The sequence below is a fragment of the Brachyistius frenatus genome, unplaced genomic scaffold (genome assembly GCF_029030835.1).
Source record: "Brachyistius frenatus isolate BFR_SWC_R1_liver_20210118 unplaced genomic scaffold, ASM2903083v1 Contig_16, whole genome shotgun sequence".
NCBI classification, from domain to species: Eukaryota; Metazoa; Chordata; class Actinopteri; family Embiotocidae; genus Brachyistius; species Brachyistius frenatus.
In genome coordinates this window covers 3,586,795-3,605,489 of record NW_027210615.1, presented here as the reverse complement: position 1 = coordinate 3,605,489, position 18,695 = coordinate 3,586,795, and the positions used below count along the sequence as shown (strand labels likewise).

At 39.9% G+C, this 18,695-nt stretch overlaps 1 protein-coding gene across 3 annotated transcripts; it reads left to right on the top strand.

Moving 5' to 3' along the window:
- Positions 1-1,715: 1,715 nt before the first annotated feature.
- Positions 1,716-17,584, top strand: ano11 (anoctamin 11). 3 transcript variants are annotated; one of them, XM_069694075.1, is made up of 25 exons: positions 1,716-1,889; positions 2,049-2,200; positions 2,709-2,838; positions 2,935-3,128; positions 3,240-3,347; positions 4,231-4,367; positions 4,453-4,510; positions 4,602-4,712; positions 4,794-4,959; positions 5,252-5,342; positions 7,086-7,182; positions 7,279-7,422; positions 8,073-8,210; positions 9,371-9,469; positions 9,570-9,672; positions 10,353-10,464; positions 10,558-10,612; positions 10,735-10,832; positions 12,182-12,318; positions 12,414-12,619; positions 12,714-12,850; positions 13,091-13,181; positions 13,592-13,775; positions 14,834-14,856; positions 16,385-17,584. In XM_069694075.1, exons 2-24 carry the CDS (start codon positions 2,072-2,074, stop codon positions 14,848-14,850), a joined length of 2,742 nt encoding a protein of 913 aa, XP_069550176.1. In that variant the 5' UTR covers positions 1,716-1,889; positions 2,049-2,071; the 3' UTR covers positions 14,851-14,856; positions 16,385-17,584. The 3 variants fall into 3 exon arrangements, with proteins under 3 accessions (XP_069550176.1, XP_069550175.1, XP_069550177.1); XM_069694074.1 differs by lacking the exon at positions 14,834-14,856; XM_069694076.1 differs by lacking the exons at positions 1,716-1,889; positions 14,834-14,856 and having other exon boundaries at positions 2,113-2,409.
- The last annotated feature ends 1,111 nt before the right edge of the window (positions 17,585-18,695 follow it).

Below are 18,695 nucleotides of genomic sequence, written 5' to 3'. Positions count from 1 at the left end.
CTGTTCACCAATGAGAAGCTCCACCACAGCATTTAGAGGTAAATGCCTTGCTTAAAGGATTGTCAAGAGATTTTGAAATTTTGCTTTAAACCTAATGATTCACATTTAGAATTTGAAATATGTAAAATAGTACTTAATGCAATGCAAAAGCAAATGTGTCTCCCCAGCTCTCCCTTCTGAAGTTGATCGTGTCGTTTTGAGTTGGTAACATTTATGAAGTGCTTCATAGGTTGAAAGTTGGAGAACAGAAACCACTGCCTTTAACAGCTTTTTAAAAGATTTGTGGTACCAGCTGTACTGAGTTCACTGTGAAAAGAAGACAGACAACAGAGGACGTGTTCACAGCACGTGCTATTTTTTGTTGTTGCTAGGGGAACAAGTTATCACCAGTTATTTTTTTTGTAACATTATAACGTCACTTTGGGTGTACTTGTGCTGTTACCATGGTTTCATCAAGCTAAAAACTCCTCTTAGTCCATATTGTTTTTTTCTGCACACAACAATACAGGAATGGAGACAACACTGCAGAAAGCATAAGCGGACTCACAAATACACTGAAGTTTATGGACACCACAGGAACGGAGGGGTAGATACGAGTGCTGGAAGGCAAAAGGCCCTTACTGATTTAAGAAAAACAAAAACAACTGCAGAATCATCCTTTTAAAATGAAGTTGAAGATGTTATCAGCATGTGACCAGAAGCCAGGACAAATGCTCACTAAGATTTTTTTGGCCAAAGCCTACAAAAAAATGTTCTTATAAACAGCTTGCTGATGATTCAGCTCTTTTTACAGCTTTGCTCATTAACAAAGGAAAAACACTGGAAGCCATTTGTTCTCCTTTGGAAGAGTTGAACCAAAACACACCCGCCCACTAAATTTAACATTGTTCAAGCTGAGTTATGTTGAACATGAAGAAGCAATAGATAGTAGAGGATTTGATATACGAATTAAAGAGCTACTCTGGCAGTTTAGTTTTAGGACTCTTGAAGAACAGATGTTTTTAAATAGCATGATCTAAATCACCACAGCAGAGGCCAAAATATCTGGATTAGTTGTTCCTAGCTTATGTAAAGCTCCAAAATCATTGTCCTACATTTCCCATAATGCAACTCTCATTAGACAATCCCTGCTCACATCATTCAAACTCTGTATTTCCAGTAGACAGGCAGACACTGCAATAAAAAGTCTACTCTTAAATAACCCTGATGACATTATTATATGTGAAATAGGTTGAGCGTCCCTTTAATTTGGCAGCATAAGTGATTATTAATGTGTTTTTGTCTTTGCTAATCCCGTCAGTCTCTTCTCTGCAATGACTGCAGCATTGATGTCATCTGAAAAGGAGGAGGGTGTCAAAACTGGAAGATCTTTGGGGATTCACCAGGAACAGTTGAAGGCGTGCACAAGTTTAGTCTTAAGAAATACAACTAAGTGGGGTGGAGCTTCTCTGCTGGTGCTGTAAATAATTCATATTAATTGTGTGTAGGTTTCAAAATCAATTAAATAACGTGAACAAAATAGCTTGTGTTGCTGAGGAAATACATATTACCATCTAAGTGGAGATTCCCCCATCGTGTGTTATGTCCGACATAATTATACAGGTATAACTGGTGAGAGCTCAGACTTTATTCTCCCATGCTCTGCCCCCGACTGCCTGTTACATAATTTATGAAGAGGAAATGTGGGTTGTACATGTTCCCTTGCTGAGATGCAGCAAAGCACTGCACACGCTGCTGCCCGCATACTACATCCATTACGGTATTTCACTGCTATTGCAGTGGAGCAGAGGAGCTTGACGGATGCAGAGATAAAGAGGAGGACAAGGGATGCACAGACTGCTGCAAATCCAGACTTCTGCTGCAGCAGCCTAATTTTCACCACAGCAAAGGCACAGTATCAACCTTTTTCTCTCTTTTTTTTTTTTTGTCTCTTCCTTTAAAGCATGTTTGTAGTTGTCATCTGTAAATTACTTCAATGATGAGGACAGATTTCTTCTGCGCTCCAGTTTCATGTGAATGCTCGGTATACTGTATGTGTCCAACCACAGGACCTTCTCTCATCCTCCTCATCATGTTGAGGAAGGGCTCCGAGCTGCTGAGGGGAGACAGAGAGGTGCTCCTGGACCTGGACACTGGGCGTGAAGCACAAACCACAGACAGCTATGGGAGTCTGAACGGGGGCTTTATCCCGCCGCGATACGTAATCAGTTTGACATTTTTCCTACAATGCTGCTGTATGATCTCTCTTCATATCCCATAAATTTAGAAATGAAGTGCACATTCACACATCAGCGTTTCATTACTCTGCCTCGTCCCTTCACACCTCAGTGACTTCTCAGAGATGTGGCAGTGGATCTGGAAAGGGTTTTATCCCTCATGCAATATCTCCAGAAGATGATACGCTATGAGGTGCAGGGCATCAATCATATCTTGTTGTGAGACTTGACTATCATCCTGTCAGAAGCTCAGTGTTCATTTTCTGTCTCATCTTTCTGCACTCATTACTGTAAAGTGGAGGCTTTTTATGACGCTGTGTGTTGACACACTAGTTTATGGTTAAACCTCATCAAAAGGCAATTAACCGTCCATATACAGAACAAAGAGTTAACATGCTGAACAATTAGCCGATTACAGTCTTTTTCCTGCAGCTCTCACTTCTTTTATATTTACAGATTATGGTGATAGTTAAATTGTGCGCATGCTTTCAGCTTTCAGCCATCGCAGCCACTGATGAAGATGTGGCAGGTGATGATCCCATTTATATTCACTGTAACACAAGAAGTAACCAGCCAGTCCCACAGCTGGGGAATTACTTCAGGGATGGAAGAACTAAAATTGGTAGGCAGCTCGTGTTGCATCATTTGTCAGAATCTCGCTGGTGGCTGACACGGTCGGTCCTTCATTTAACCTTTTGGCCCTTTATTCTGGGTTTAGACTTTGTGCTGGTGTGGGAGGTTCGCTCGCGCAGGAAGCGGCGAGGGAAGGTGAAGAGCGAGGCGACCGGCGGGGACGGGGGAGCCGTCCCCACGGAGGAGAACAGCAGGTCTGAACGAAGAAAAGCACAACTGGCACAGTGGAGGGAGAAGTTTGTCCAGAATCTGGAGGGTGCTGGACTGCTCATGGAAAAGGTGCTGCAGGCCGGATTCAAGAGTGATCATCATGATTGATAAGTTCTAAATGTGCTCTTTTTTTTTTTTTTTTATCTTCTCCCACTTCTCTGTCTCCTCTTTTCCCTTTAGGAGGAAACGGCAAATGAAAAGAAAGCAATACACTTTCTTAAAATCAGCACTCCCTGGGACGTGCTGGTGTGTTATGCTGAGGAACTTTGCCTCAGAGCTCCACTGCAGGTTAGCAGTGATGTTTATATTTAATAGTCTCTAATTTTAAATTACAATCCTTAAGATTTTCATAAAACTTAATCCTGATTTTTTTTTGATAATAATTGTAGCTGGAGAAGTTTAGGGATGGCAGTGTCACCTGGTCCACCACCTTGATCCACACTGAAATTTCTCAGCAGATACAAAATAGATTAGCATAAAATTTGGTTCAGATTTTCATAGTCCCTACATAATGTATACTAATAATGACTTGTGTGATCTGCTGCTTTTACTGTATCGTCACCATGAGTTTGACATTTTGATTTTGAGTGAGATGTTTCATGTTATAGGTGATTCCTTAACTTTTCATCTTCTGCCATCACCGCAGCAAAGTTAAAATTTTCATGATACTTTTGTTTAAAAGCAAATACCAGCAAAACGAATATCATTCCCGTGAGCCTCAGCTTCTCATCGTCTTCAGAGATAATTAAGAAATGTTGACATGCTAACACACAAAACTAAGATGGTGAACATTTTAAATAGTATACCTGCTAAACATCAGCATGTTAGGATTCTCACCGTGATCAGTTTCACATACTGATGTTCGCATTTAGCTCAGCTGTTCCCAGTTACAGCCTTGCAGAGACACCTGCATGGCTGTATGTTATTGTTAGCGGAGTTTGCAGCGGGGTTCAAATGCGTACCCACACTCAAGGCACATGCTGGTTTAAGTTGCTGACATTGTCTTTTTTATTAAAACAATGGGATGCAATGAACCTGTAGCACCGTTAATCACTAAAGTACCACCAGGAACCATGGGAGAGGCGAGGTTAAATGAGTTCCAGGATTATAACTTTTGAAAGAAAGATAAATATGATATTCTTCATGCTGAATAACTGTGTTTTGCTCCCAGGCGCAGCCAAATCTGGACTTAAACACATCCGCTCATGTGCTGAAGAGACTATGCATACCTAACGTAATGACGGAGTCAGTACCAAACAGGCCGCTGGACTATTACACATGTGCCTTTCGCAAGTCAAAGATGAGCAGGTGAGTTCTGGTTAAGTTTGGTGAGTAGAAGATACAGGTCACTTTGACTTCAACTGTACATTTTGGTGTATTTGGCTTTCTTTAGATTTCTTGGCTGTGTAGACCATGAAACATACTTCACTAATACACAGAGACACCGTGTTGTAAGTAACACAATTCCAGGAATATAACAGTCGACTGAATGTATTCAGTGTTTAGTTTCTCTGAGGAATGAGAGTCTGTGTTTTATTTCAGGTGCATGAGATTCTTTCCAGGACGGTGTACGGTAAAAGGAAGAGGGCTGAGGTTGGTGTGGACAGACTGGTAAATGAAGGGGCCTACACAGCAGTTTTCCCGCTGCATGAGGTGAGATGTTATTATCTGTTCTGCAGTCTGAATAGCTATCTTCTCCCTCTCTAATTAGTAGCATGTTTGTTTTCCCCGTAGGGCCCTTTTCAGCTTCCGAGGTATGAGATCCGTCCTGACGAGCTGAACCAGAGGCAGGTTCTTTATCACTACTGGGCCCGCTGGTGGAAATGGTACAAGTATCAACCCCTGGACCATATCAGGGAGTACTTTGGAGAGAAGATTGCTCTCTACTTTGCCTGGCTGGGTAAATATATATTCTTATTTGGTTCATTTTGACACTTCACAGAACAGAAGTTTTCTCCGCCTTCTTCTGGCATCTCAGATTTGTAGCACAAAGTAACTCAGTTTCTCAGATATTTGGTTGTTAAACGAAATTATTGAACATATAGAAATAGAAACTGCTCTTTGTTGGTTCAAATCATATCGTTAAGATAGATTTCTATTTGTTCATGTCAAAGATGAGTCTTCAACACATAAAAGTGAGTTATGGAGTTCCACAAGGTTTGCTGCTCTAATGGAGCCTTCTGTCCCTGCAGGTTTCTACACAGCCTGGCTGCTGCCCGCTGCAGTGGTTGGAACCCTGATCTTTGTGTCTGGAGTCATGTCCATGGGCACCAACACACCAGCGTGAGTCTGCACTCTATACATAAAACACACGCTCAGTGGCATAACACAATTGACAAGGAGCGACGTATTATTACACAAAGCAACACACATAACATAGTTAACCGTATGCGATTGCACAAGTTAGGTAGAAAATCTTGCTCAAATCTTGAAGGGCACATCCACCAATTTGAAACATAAATAGTTTACAGGGCGCCGTGTGGCCGAGGGGTTAAGGCAAGAGATCTTTGCTGCATGTCATTCATGATGCATGTCATCTTTCATTTCCTGTCATCTTTCTCTCATCAGCTTTCTAAAACAGGCATAAAATATACATTAGATAAAAAATATTTTATGGCTTAAAATATTGAATTTCTGGTGTCAACAAAACAAATAAGAAGCCGTCACATGATAGACCAACTCCTGTAAGTTGGTGATGTGCTCAAAACTGAACATCAACAGTGGATCCCTGCAGGTCATTACATTGTACTCTGATGTCCAGACATGAACTCATAAATAAGTGCTGTTATTTCTTGAGAAAATGTTTGAGCTATCTCTTTGTCCTTGCAGTCATTTTTTTAATAAGTTGCATGTTTTTGTATAATTTTTGATATTAATCATTGAGCTGAATTTATCATCCACATGCTTCAGAAAAAAAACAGAAACAGAGCTACTTTTAGGAAATCGACCGCTGGGTGTGGCGACTTCCTTGAGCGTTGTAATTACAGTCAGGTTGCCAGATTTGGTACCTTCATGCCTGTTCAGAGTCATGTAACCAAACCCTATGTTGGCAGACCTTATCTGGCGTCCGGCACCGAAGCCAAAGTTCAGCTCTGTACTTAACGAGAATACATGAGATTAGTATCGATCTGCTCATCTTACTCTCAGAAAGAAAGCAAATAAGCCCATTATAACAGCAGTGCTTCCTGGAAATTAAAGTTCACTTACATTTTCTCACAAATTACGTTAAACAAGCGCACTTTCAGATGAAAATATATCAAAGGACAGTCTGTTCTGCATAAAAACATGCTTCATAATTATACAAATCACATGAGTCATGTCTGTGCTATATTTATTTTACATTATTTATCAAGACAATAGATTGTTCCAATATTTCACTGTGGATTCACTTCTCTTCTCAGAATAAGAGTACCATAATGTGTGGGTACCCTAATATTGCCTTTAAAATCCTTTACCAATCTATTTCTATGGCATCTTAATGGTTTCACTCACAGAAATATCATCCCACTATAATGTAACAAGGGAAGTTGTAGAGAACGGTAGACAAGCCAATATCTCAGGAAAGGAAACAGCTAACTGTCTCAGATTCAAATTCATTAATTCACACTGCAGATTAAAGCCATTGATTAGCAGAGAATGGATGGAGAGTAGTCTGTGGCAACAAGAAACTGCAGCCATCTCATGTGATAATGGACAATTAGTGCAGAATAATCTCCCCATTTCTAAAAATAAGGCAGATAGATGTCTCTCAGGCTTTTTTTGTAAATAAGATCTCATTGCAGTAACTCAGTGAATAATCATTTAAAAAAAAAAAAAAAAAAAAAAGGAAAATGCAGTAGATCTATTCTCTGACTAATTTCAACACATTTCATGCATTTTCTTTTTCCACTAAGCCATTACAATAAAATGGGACTGTGGGGCCTAATAACTATTTTCCAATCACCTGATTTAAACCTGAAAAACAGTCCTGCCTTTATATATTTTTTCCCTATTTTAACTTATCTGTGTCTATGTGTCTGTCAACAGCAAGGAAATCTGTAACAGCGGTGCCAAATATCTCATGTGTCCTCTCTGTAAAACATGTAAGGCCTGGAACATATCTGATATTTGCACCATGGCCAAGGTAAAGCCTTTTTTTATTATTGATAAACAACTCAGTTTATAATAACCGTGCAGACAGACTTAGAGCTGATGTTTGCTCTGTGTCTTTGCTTTGCAGCTGGGCTACTTATTTGACCACCCAGGTACAGTGTTCTTCAGTGTGTTCATGTCCTTCTGGGCCGTAACCTTTCTGGAGTACTGGAAGAGAAAGATGGCCACTCTGGCTCATCACTGGGACTGCATGAACTTCCATGAAGAAGAGGTCTTGAGATTATTTCTTTCTTGCTTGTTTGCTTTCAGTATGAGGATGACCATATACGCCATATTCGTTATGGATCTCGGGTTTGTCATGATTACTGAGTGAGCAAACCCAACACAGTCCAACACTTGTTTTTCCTAGTTTTTAAGGCTGCATGACAGTAATGTGATGTCATTTTCTGAATTTACCAGACTGATCTACCTGTTATATTAGTTGCCTTTACCCACTTAGTCATTATATCCACATTACTGATAATTAATAATCAAAAATGTCAACATGTAAATATTTTGTGAATGCACCAACAGTCATCCCGACGATATTTTACCGTATCAATGTTGAGGTATAAAAATATCGTGATATTTGATTTTATCTACATCAAGAATTCCTAACAGTGCTGATTTAAAAAAAAAAAAAAAAAAAATTACAATTTCACAATTTTTACACAGAGATTTCTGTACTGTTGCTTTCTATACAACGTAAATAGGAGTAAACATCAAAACAAAGAAGGAAGTAAAACATCTCATCTCACTAACCAGCAGTTTGCCCATTGGTTCACAGATGTGAAGTCTCTGGACCTTAAGTCCAAAGCTGGATTTCTCTCAGAAAGCCAGTAAAGAATGTGTCCATTAATGCTGATAACTGTGTTCTTTCAGGAACGTCCTCGGCCCGAGTTTGCAGCCATGGCTCCAACTATTGAGCAAAATCCAGTGACAGGGGTCAAAGAGCCCTACTTTCCAGAAAAGATGCGTCTGTCTCGCATGTTCACCGGCTCCATGGTAATCATCATAATGGTAAGTCACTTTAAAATTGTTGCACTGTTTTTGAATTTCAGTTGTATAATTTAGCATTACTGTCAATACAGTATTGGTGGCAACAGAACATGTTTTCCTTGTATCCATTTTAAACCGACAGACTTATTATAGGAAGACATCAATGTACTATTCTGGGAACATCAGCCATTATGTACTTAATATCAATCAGTCAGTCACTGACCTCTAATCTGCTGAATACAATGCTTTGCAACTTGTTATTGTAAGTAATCACTGCACATATCATGATATGAACTAAATGCAACCTCAGGATCAGCTCCAATATGCTGTTCTTCTTCCCCTTTTCTTATTCTCATAGTGGATCTCATTATAACTGATTTCAGTGAAAAGGCTCAGTGTCTGTTGAGCTTTTATTTTTGTGATCCTGAAGAGAAAGAGAGGTGGGGTTCACACCTGTATGCTATTCCTCTGAACCCTGCAGTGGTAACTGAACCCTTCCCTAATAATAAATCCAGGTCATTTGCCCACAGGTCTAGATATGATCTGATAATCTCAGCCATGCCCTCTGTGCAGTATCCAAGATTAACTTCTTCATAGACAGGGACCTGAGGATCAGTTTACCCCCATGAGTCCTTCTGACAATAGTCACAGTGGTGGGAAATTGAAAAGGCTGCCCTGGCACCTTTACACACAGTACGGGAAAGGGAAAGAACACAACAAATCCAGAAGACAAAGAGACATGATGGAATTGAGAATGATAATAGCTGATCAGATCAGATCAGATCAGATCAGATCAGCCAATGATCAGAGCTCTTATACAAATCTCTGATCAACTATTACTTGGCAATGCCAAGATTGATGTAAAACTGAAACAGCATCACTAAAGGTATGCAAATGTCTCGTTGAGTTTATGCTATGAAAATGTCAGTCAGGAGATGAGGAGGCTGGACCGGTAAGACAGCTACAGTAGTGGTGTGGTGTTGATGTGAAGATGATGACTGTGTTCTATTTGCCCTTCGCTGTGTGCAGCATAACATTGTCTGTATCCTCTAATGATGTAGACCTTCTAAACTTCATGAATAACTACTTCCTTGAGGTGTTATTTCTTTACTTTTCTTCAAAATGAAATCCACCAAATCCAGGATTTTTTCAACCCACTGTTCTGACATTTGTCCTCTCAGCTGTGTGTGGTGATGATCTTCCTGGTGACGGTGGTCATGTGTCGTGGTATCATCAGCGTGATGATGTTCCATGCTGGGAGCCCTGTGCTGCGTACAGAGGTATAACAGAGCTGCGCAGCAGATACAGCAAAGATGTGGATTTAATTTGTTCTATTTTCAATAAATAACAATAAAAATCTATATTTTTCTTCCTCCCCAGGCAGGGACCATAGCCAACATCCTCAGCAGTATCGTAAATCTGGGCCTCATCCTGTTGATGGGCCGCGTCTACACTGCATTAGCTGAGCAGCTGACGAAATGGGGTAAGAATCAATGCTGCTCTCTAACACCTCAGTGCTCTGTATTGATATCAGCTGCTCACTTGATCTCCACTAACTAAAAGCTGAGACTTCTCAAGGAGTCAGATGAAGGTCTTCAATTTGATCCCGATCTAAGTCGTCTCTCTGCATAGTCTTTATTACGTAGTAGCCACATTTGGCAGCATCATGGTCGTCAACTCCACTGTAAATACTATGATATAATAATTATAAACAGGCTACAGGTTAATGTAGAAAACTATAATAATATTTCCAAATTAAGATTCAGTCTGAAGTCATAAACAGCAGCAGCTCTATTTACTTCTACAAACTGTTGAATTTAGTTTTTTTTAGCCAGCTTCTACAAACTAGCAGGTCAATATATTTGTTTTTTATACCCTCAGCAGTCATGGAGAAGTAAATGTAAAAAATAGTTAGTTGAAATCTTAACTAATCTTTTATCATGGCAATGTTAACATTCTCGTGTTTTGTAGTTAACATTTAACATGTTCACTGTAATCATGTTATTTACTAAGTTGATTGCTGAGATCACTGAGCGTGGCGACATTGCTATGAAAAATGTATTTGATCCAAACCTACTAAGAAGAGAAAACAAAAGCAGTTAGCAAAATTACAACCAGTTGCTTGATGTCTTTAACACGGTGTCTTTGTTTTCTGTTTTTCAGAGATGCACAGAACACAAACTCAGTTTGACAATGCTTTCATCTTCAAGGTGTTCATCTTCCAGTTTGTCAACTTCTACTCGTCTCCCTGCTACGTGGCTTTCTTTAAAGGAAGGTGAGACGTGAGTCACGACAAACAAACAGAAACCATCATGAAATGATGAACACAGGGTCACAAAGAACACATTTAACTGCCATTCATGTGTAGGTTTGTGGGTTACCCTTCTAACTATGGAACCTTGTTTGGGATGAGAAATGAAGATGTGAGTCTCTTCTTCTACATTTAAATAAATTATAGAATACTGCAGACCCCACCTATTTTATATCTATCCACGGATATAGAAAGGTTGCTTCACTGATTCATATTTGTGTCTTCATGTTACAGTGTGGTCCTGGTGGTTGCCTCATTGAACTGGCTGAGCAGCTCTTCATCATAATGGTGGGAAAGCAACTCATCAACAACATTCAGGAGTTCATTATACCGTACGTTGTTACATGTTTGACTGATATACCAGCATGACCTTTTGCCATATTCAACTGATATTGGTGTTTTTTTTTTACTGAAGATTTTAATACAAATGTGTTTTTTGGGATTTTTTTTTTTCTGCTTTTTGTAAGAGCTTATTTAACTTGGCAACATCAAATGTATCAGACTTTTAAAAATCTGCATGACTTGGCCTCAAATACGTCATAAGCCACTTCAAAATGCTCCTCCAAGCAGACAGGTGTACCATTTTTGGAAGTAGAATTGTCACTTGAAAATTAAATTGTAAAGACAATGGCAATCAGCCATCAGCAGCCTTCAAAAAAAATATAAGAACTGTCAAACAAAACCAAATAGAATAATTAGTTTGCATAAAATGTATGTGATATTATATGTGGCATAGATAGATGCATACAAATTATAGTTGTTATTTTCTCAGTAGCCTGGCGTACTATGTTGTGTTTTCTAGTGCTGCATCAGGTTGTTCTGCATCTTGATTACAACTGTTCAGCGCAGGAAACCTACACCCTGTGTCTCTGCTGCATTGGCACAGTGTGTGTGTGTGTGTGTGTGTGTGTGTGTGTGTGTGTGTGTGTGTGTGTGTGTGTGTGTGTGTGTGTGTGTGTGTGTGTGTGTGTGTGTGTGTGTGTGTGTGTGTGTGTGTGTGATGCGATGATGCGGAGGTGCACTGATTTTCTTCTACTATTGTGTTGTTTAATACAGATAACACCCAGATTGCATTGTACAGCAGGTAGCCACTGATGGAGAGTGACATTTTATATTGGAACACCGCTTGTTTTAGATGAACATGTGTTTAGCAGGGAGAAAACAAAGTAATATATTTTATAAATCCCCCAAGTATTGAGGCCTAAGGAGCAGATGCTGTTCGGCTGATTAGATAAAAGTTGTGTTACAGCAGAGCAAAAACGAGGTATGATGCCAGTTACAAAGACACAACAAGAACATCTGCAACTAGTTTGGAAGGTTTGAGCCTGAGAGACGTGTTACTCTGACAACTCCTCTAAATATATCCAGCCTTGAAGAAATACAAATTTAGCTAATTCTATCTATTTAATACAATATTAAAATTCTGTTTGTATTCAGGGTGTACAAACTGACAACAGTAGAGACAAAGAAACAATAAAAAGTATGTAAACAAAATGATAAATTCAAAAAAATATATGCTGTAAATTAAATTAGAATCAGGTGAAACGTGAGAATTTTTACCAGCTCCAGAGTAGTCGTTTTGTACAAGAGACTAACCTCGGACCTAAACACTATTTCCATGTCTGTTTTGGGGTTTATTTCACGTTGGTAAATATCCGTCACTGTTTCTCTTCTCTGACAGTAAAGTGAAGGCCTGGCACCAGAAGAGAACTTTAGCCAAGGTGCTGGGGGATAAGACACCCCATGAGCCTCGGCGGTGGGAGGAGGACTACCAGCTGGTGGAGTGTGAGGGCCTCTTTGAAGAATACCTGGAGATGGGTGAGCATCCACTGGACACTATCAACTATTAGATGTCAATAATACATACAGCTATGTTTTATGGCTCAAATTAAAAATGACTCTTTGTGCTGCAGTGCTCCAGTTTGGCTTCACTACCATCTTCGTGGCAGCGTTCCCCCTCGCTCCGCTCTTCGCCCTCCTCAACAACTGGGTGGAGATCCGTCTGGATGCCCACAAGTTTGTGTGCGAGTACCGTCGGCCGGTGGCTGAGCGCGCTCAAAACATCGGAGTCTGGTTCAACATACTGGAGGCCTTGTCTCACCTGTCTGTCATCGCCAACGTGAGTCTGTCAATGATGTTATTATCAGACTGGATACTGATACTACAAAGAAGAATATCCATATTAATCAAGATTGTTATTTGTCCTTTCTCAGGCCTTTCTAATTGCCTTCACATCAGATTTTTTACCTCGCCTGCTTTACCAGTACAGGTTTGATAATGAGCTTAATGGATACGTCAACTTCACCTTGGCTTACGCCCCATTTAACTACTCCGAGTACCCCATGTGCAGGTATGCTGTGCACTGATTGATTTGAAATTTCATATTCAGCTTTTTTTTTTAATTTGGTTTCACTTTCAGCAAAATCTTTAAAGTTTCAGAGTTTCAAGGTTTCATTTTGTTGCCTTCAGATCATAGACTTGACCAACAGAGGGTAGTCTTACTGTTGTTAAAACTCCTGCTGCTGCTGCATATCACACACCAACTATTACAAAATATGTTCTGCACTAACTGTATTTTATTTATTTTCAGATATAAAGCATTCAGAGACAGCAATGGAAACCACACACTGTTCTACTGGGAACTCCTTGCTGTCAGACTTGGTTTTATCATTGCATTTGAGGTATGAAGCGAGTTGCTTTGCTTCTATTTATATACATTTGCTTTTTTCAGGGATTATAATGCCCACATTTTGTTTATTTTTTATCTTTCACCCACATCGATGTCTCTTCTTGTACCTCCTGCATATTCTAACTACTGGTCTTTTAACCCGTTTTCTATTGTATTGTTTAGTTGAATTTTTCTCCAGTTGCTTCCATTTTTTTTCTTTCTTCTTTCGTTTCTCACTCTTTCATCTGATAACAGGGAGGACCCTGTTGGTTGTATACACTGTTGTTTTCCAGCATTTAGTTGACTAAGATGGGAGCACAGAGGAGAAATTATTCAGTATTAGTACACATTTTGTGAAAAACTAGAAATGTGACAGTCTTCTTAAATGTGTTTTCTTGCTGTCTGCATGTTCCCGTCCTTCAGCATGTGGTGTTCTTCGTCCTGCGAGCCATTGACTGGATCGTACCTGATGTCCCCGAGTCCCTGGAGCTGAAGATCAAGAGGGAGCGCTACCTGGCTAAGCAAGCTCTGGCAGAAAACCAGGAGGCCCTGCTGGCGAGTCGAGGCCGAGGGGCCACCCCTCCCACTCCAGGCACCTCCAGCCTAGGTCAGTAAGAAAAAGGGACACACACACACACACACACACATAATGCCATGCAACACACAATCATTCATAAAATCTGACACTCTAGGAATTGAATGTTCAAGGCGAGAGCCAATTATAATTTCTAGGGTTTCTAGATCAGGGAAATATGTCAGAGAATTGTTGGGCTATTAAACTCACAGAGACCCTGTTTGATAACAATGAGTCTATCTGAGAACATTATATCAGCCAACACCTCAGTATAGTAGTGAGCAGAATTGTGTTTGTGCTCCTGAGGCCCTGTTCAAATTTGTCAGCAAGATGCATCCTGGGTGAAGTGGAAAGCTTATGTGAAATCACCCAGGACACATTGAGAATGCATTGAGATGTGATCTGCTCAGACCACAGTCAAAGGGGGTTTGGGATGTGTATGACCATATTATTTCAGCAGTGTGAATGCACTCGGGTTATGTAGTGTTAAACCTGCCACTGACACTGTTGATTCCTATAAATAAATTCCACAATTTAAAAGCTTTTAAAAGCTCACCCACCCTCACAGAGAATTTCAAAAACACTTGAGACCCAATTAGCTGTCACAAACCCACCACACTGTGCACAACATGATCATTTAAGGTAATCTGTGTGGGATCAGGGCCAAATATATCTGTGTCAGATGATTATAATTACATCAATACACCCTACGAGTTGATATCCATTGTTATAATTTATTATTCCCTCTGTCAACACTTCTGTGAATGTTTCACTTGGTGGAATAAAATGAAAAATCAATACATTCAAAAACAGTAAACAGAATAATAGTTTTAATGCAACTGGCATCACACTTCACACTCTGCCCACGAAGGTTATAGACTGAACCTTCACACTCTCACGGAGATTAAAGCCCCTGAGTGTGTATATTCATCCTCACCTATGTGTGTGTGTGTGTGTGTGTGTGTGTGTGTGTGTGTGTGTGTGTGTGTGTGTGTGTGTGTGTGTGTGTGTGTGTGTGTGTGTGTGTGTGTGTGTGTGTGTGTGTGTGTGTCCCTGTGTTCTGACCCATGCTCTTGTCATGTGTCTCGTAGTGAATATTGCTGAATAAGGACAGGTGAGTACAGCACAAGTAAGTAAGTGGCATTCTCAGGAAGGATGTCATGATTTCAGTAATTAAAGCATAATTAATCAGATTAAAGACATGATTAATTCATTCAAAATCTAAAGTACATACAGAACTAGAGTACGGTAACACCTATTTGCATATCCTCCGACAACTTCCAAATTAAATTTAGATTAGCAAAATTTAAGGAAACAGAAATCACCAGTTTTTATACATTTTCAGCAAAATATCTAATCTCAGCGGGTTTGAAGCAGCACAGTTACAGGGATTGTAAGAGCTGTATTTGGCTCTCAACTTTCGAGTGACGCCCCCTCTCTGTCTGTTTTGGAGTTGTTGTATTTGTTGATGAGGGTACATGTAAAGTGACTCAATGCAAGCTGAGGAGATATTGTTGCTGTTGTTACAATATTACTTGGAAATTACTGGTAAAAACATTTCAGCTTTGTGTTTCTGTGTTAACCAGCTTATCTGTCTTTTCAGCTGTAAAATGAAAAAAAAAGCTCAAAAATACCGGCTACTAAACACCTTTTTGTCGACAAGAGCAGAAGAAAAAAACAATTTGTCAATCTAAGGGGAGTTATGTTGAAACATATTCTTTTACTTTTCTCTAATAAACAACACTTTATCAAATACTTCACTAATGTCTCTGTAGCTACATTGTCAAAGGTACAACCACCTGAAAACCTCAGTAACAAAGATCCTGGGGTGCGGCGTCTGGCTGTTGACTAATAAATATTTATGCCATGCAGCTCTCCGAAAACCACAGTGATATTACACTTCCCTTTATGTAAGAGGTTAAAGGAATAGTTCAACATTTTAGGAACTATCCCTATGTAAAGTTAGATGAGAAGTTTGATAAAAGTGCATCCTAGGAGATCCTAATTATAACAAATAGGTTGAATGCAGTGGGCCATACATTCAGCACAGGATTAATGAAGCTGGAAAAAATGGAACATAACTTAGACAACGGGATAGGTTAATGGAGGATGTAGGTGGGAACATTCAATACATTTTTAATGAGCAAACGTTTTGATGTTGACTGACTGTAACACCTTTTCCCTTTATAAAGATAACTTTTTATGATGTTTGCTCATTTTTGTAATGTTGGTTTTGGTGTGTTGGTCTTGAATGTAAAATTGTGATAAGACTGATGGGCAATGCAAGGCAGAAGCTGAAAGACATGTTGATTTTAATGTCTGAAAAGCAGGAAAAAAAATAAGTGAGGGGGTGGTAAAGGGTAAACAAAAATATATATACTCTATATAAAAGGATAAGTACACCATATAATATTGGCTAGCAGTCAGTTAATCAGTTTATACTACAGACTATACAGTGGTATCGCAGCAGCAGCCAGCTGTAATTCATTTTCACATTGCAGGAAAGTTTGTCTATGTCAGCTTTTGTTTCCTCCTCCATACCTCTAACAGTAGTCCATCTGACAGAACTAACTCTCTCCTATCTCTCTGCTCCTTCCCCATTCCTTCCATGTCCAAACCAAACTGCACTGCCTCCCCTGAAGCAAGCGACGCATCCTTTGGAAACATGAATTAGGAATCAACGGTGGAAAAGGAGAGGTGGGAGGAAATAGTGGAGGAATAAAAGACGCTGCTTTGCATCCGGGATCACACGAATGAAGTTTTTCCCCAACTGGAATACTGTCTTTGCACTGGGATTGTTTTTCATTTTTGTTCATGCATACGCTGCGGCACAGACATTATGATAAGCAGGTGTGTAATGGAGGCTCCCCTCAGTTTACCCACCTTGTTCATTTAGACAATACATTTCCATCCTCCACTGCCCGGTTATTTCAGCATTAATGGAGTCTGATGTTTCTCTGTTGGAGCAATAGCATGTATTAATAATACATAAATATATACAGCATAAAAAGTAACAGTGAAGCCACATCTATGTCACAAAAATTGCATTTTCAATTGGATATCTAAAGTTGCAGCATGCATCGCTAATGCTATCAAACCTGAGACCTGCAGCAGTGTGCGTCACACCCACGAATCAAGAACCTGAAATATTAAAGTGATGTTGTATGCTTTTAATGACATTCATGACCCTTTGCAGTGTGGGTCAAACAAAAATTTTCTTAGAGTCGTAAAGTGGGAAGAAATAGTTTGGAAGATTAAAATCTGATTTCACTTCAGATAGAAATTTAATATTTCTGTCTAATATTTGTCAGCTTTAAATCCAAAACATTTTTTTTCAGACTTGACAGAGCTCCTCCAGAGCTACAGAAGACATGAAACCGCTAATTAGGCTCATTAACTCTACTTATTGCAACAGGATTGACCTTGATGTGTAAAATCAGTGGAGTGCCTCTTTAATGGGATTTTACATTGTGCTTGTTTTGCCCTATTTCTTCATGTTGACCTCTGACTTTAGATCAATGTTCACTTTCCTTTTACCACTTGCTGATACTGTAAGATTAATTTGTCTTTGCTTTTCCTGTTAATTTTTAAAAGGCTGTGATTGTGAGCTGACAGTATTGTTACTGTGGATTATAATGTTTTCAGTCAGTAATGCTAAGCATGCCAGTCTTTTCTACTTGAATGCTCTGCACAGTATTCATATGGAATATTTCAGCGAGTATTTGCTGTACAGTACTGTAAACGGGAGTGAAATAGTACCTCAGTGTAGGACATATTTTATGTGCGAGTTGTTTTGCATTTTAGACCTTTTAGATCAAAATAAATCTAGTTTGATGAAGGCCTCCTCAGCGTGGGATCCTGAACTGCTTATGTCTCTGCAGGGAGATACTGTATTCCCTGTGCTGTAGGGATGAACTTTTTCATAAAGCATTCCACCCATCAACCTTCTCCACTTTCTTCTCTCCATCCAGCCCCCCTCAGAAACCTCACTAACCTTCTCCAAACAGCAACGACAGATGAAGAAGACGTTGATTTATAAGGAGTCAGAAACAGACAGGTGTTCGTTAATGATTTCTGTCTTCCTCTCCCTCCTCCCCTCACAAACTCTACCAATGGCTGTGGCCTTGGGCAACTCCTGACTTTTATTTTATCTCATCTCCTCCTCCTCCAGTTCACCCTTTCTTCACCCTTTTTTTGCTACGCGCTCCTCACTCTCGTCGCTCTTATTTCATCCCTTATTCTCTTTAATACATGCTCTCTTCCTCCCTCCCCTCCCTCCCTCCTTCCCTCCCTCCCTCCCTCCCTCTTGGCCACATTCATCTTGGGATTGTTATGATTGCTGTGCGTTCCTCTGCCATGGCCTGCAGGAAGAGTGAGTTAGTACATGTCAGTGAGCACAGGTATGCACTGTGGACACCGGCTGTCTCATTCACCGACTGCTGGAGCGAGGAAGGAGACATTTGCGTGCACGAGCCGCAGACGACAGCTACAAATCAGCCTCAAAGGTAACGATGTAGCAAACGAGACACGGCAACATGGCACTTGATGAGGGTTCACCTGACAGAAAATACCCAGAAACTGATTTAAAATGTCATTTCTGGGGGTTTGTCACCATGTTATTAATATTAAAATATTGATCATCCCATCTGTAGGGTTACCAATGACAAGTCATTCAAATCTATGTAATATTTATTTGACTATTATTTAAAATCATATTTTTGTCGTACATCCAACCAACAATTTCTGAATTGTGTTGCCAGTTTCACAGTGATACAAGAGGGAAATCACAGACAACTTCGAGGCCTTTATTGACCTATTTTCTCCAACAGAAATGAGGACAATTAGACGTCCACCACTGCTGCATAAACTTCTGTCCTGAGGTAACCTACCCACCACCGTCCCTTTCATGTTTGATTAGTGAACATAGTTGATACAGCAGCAAGCGGGAGCACT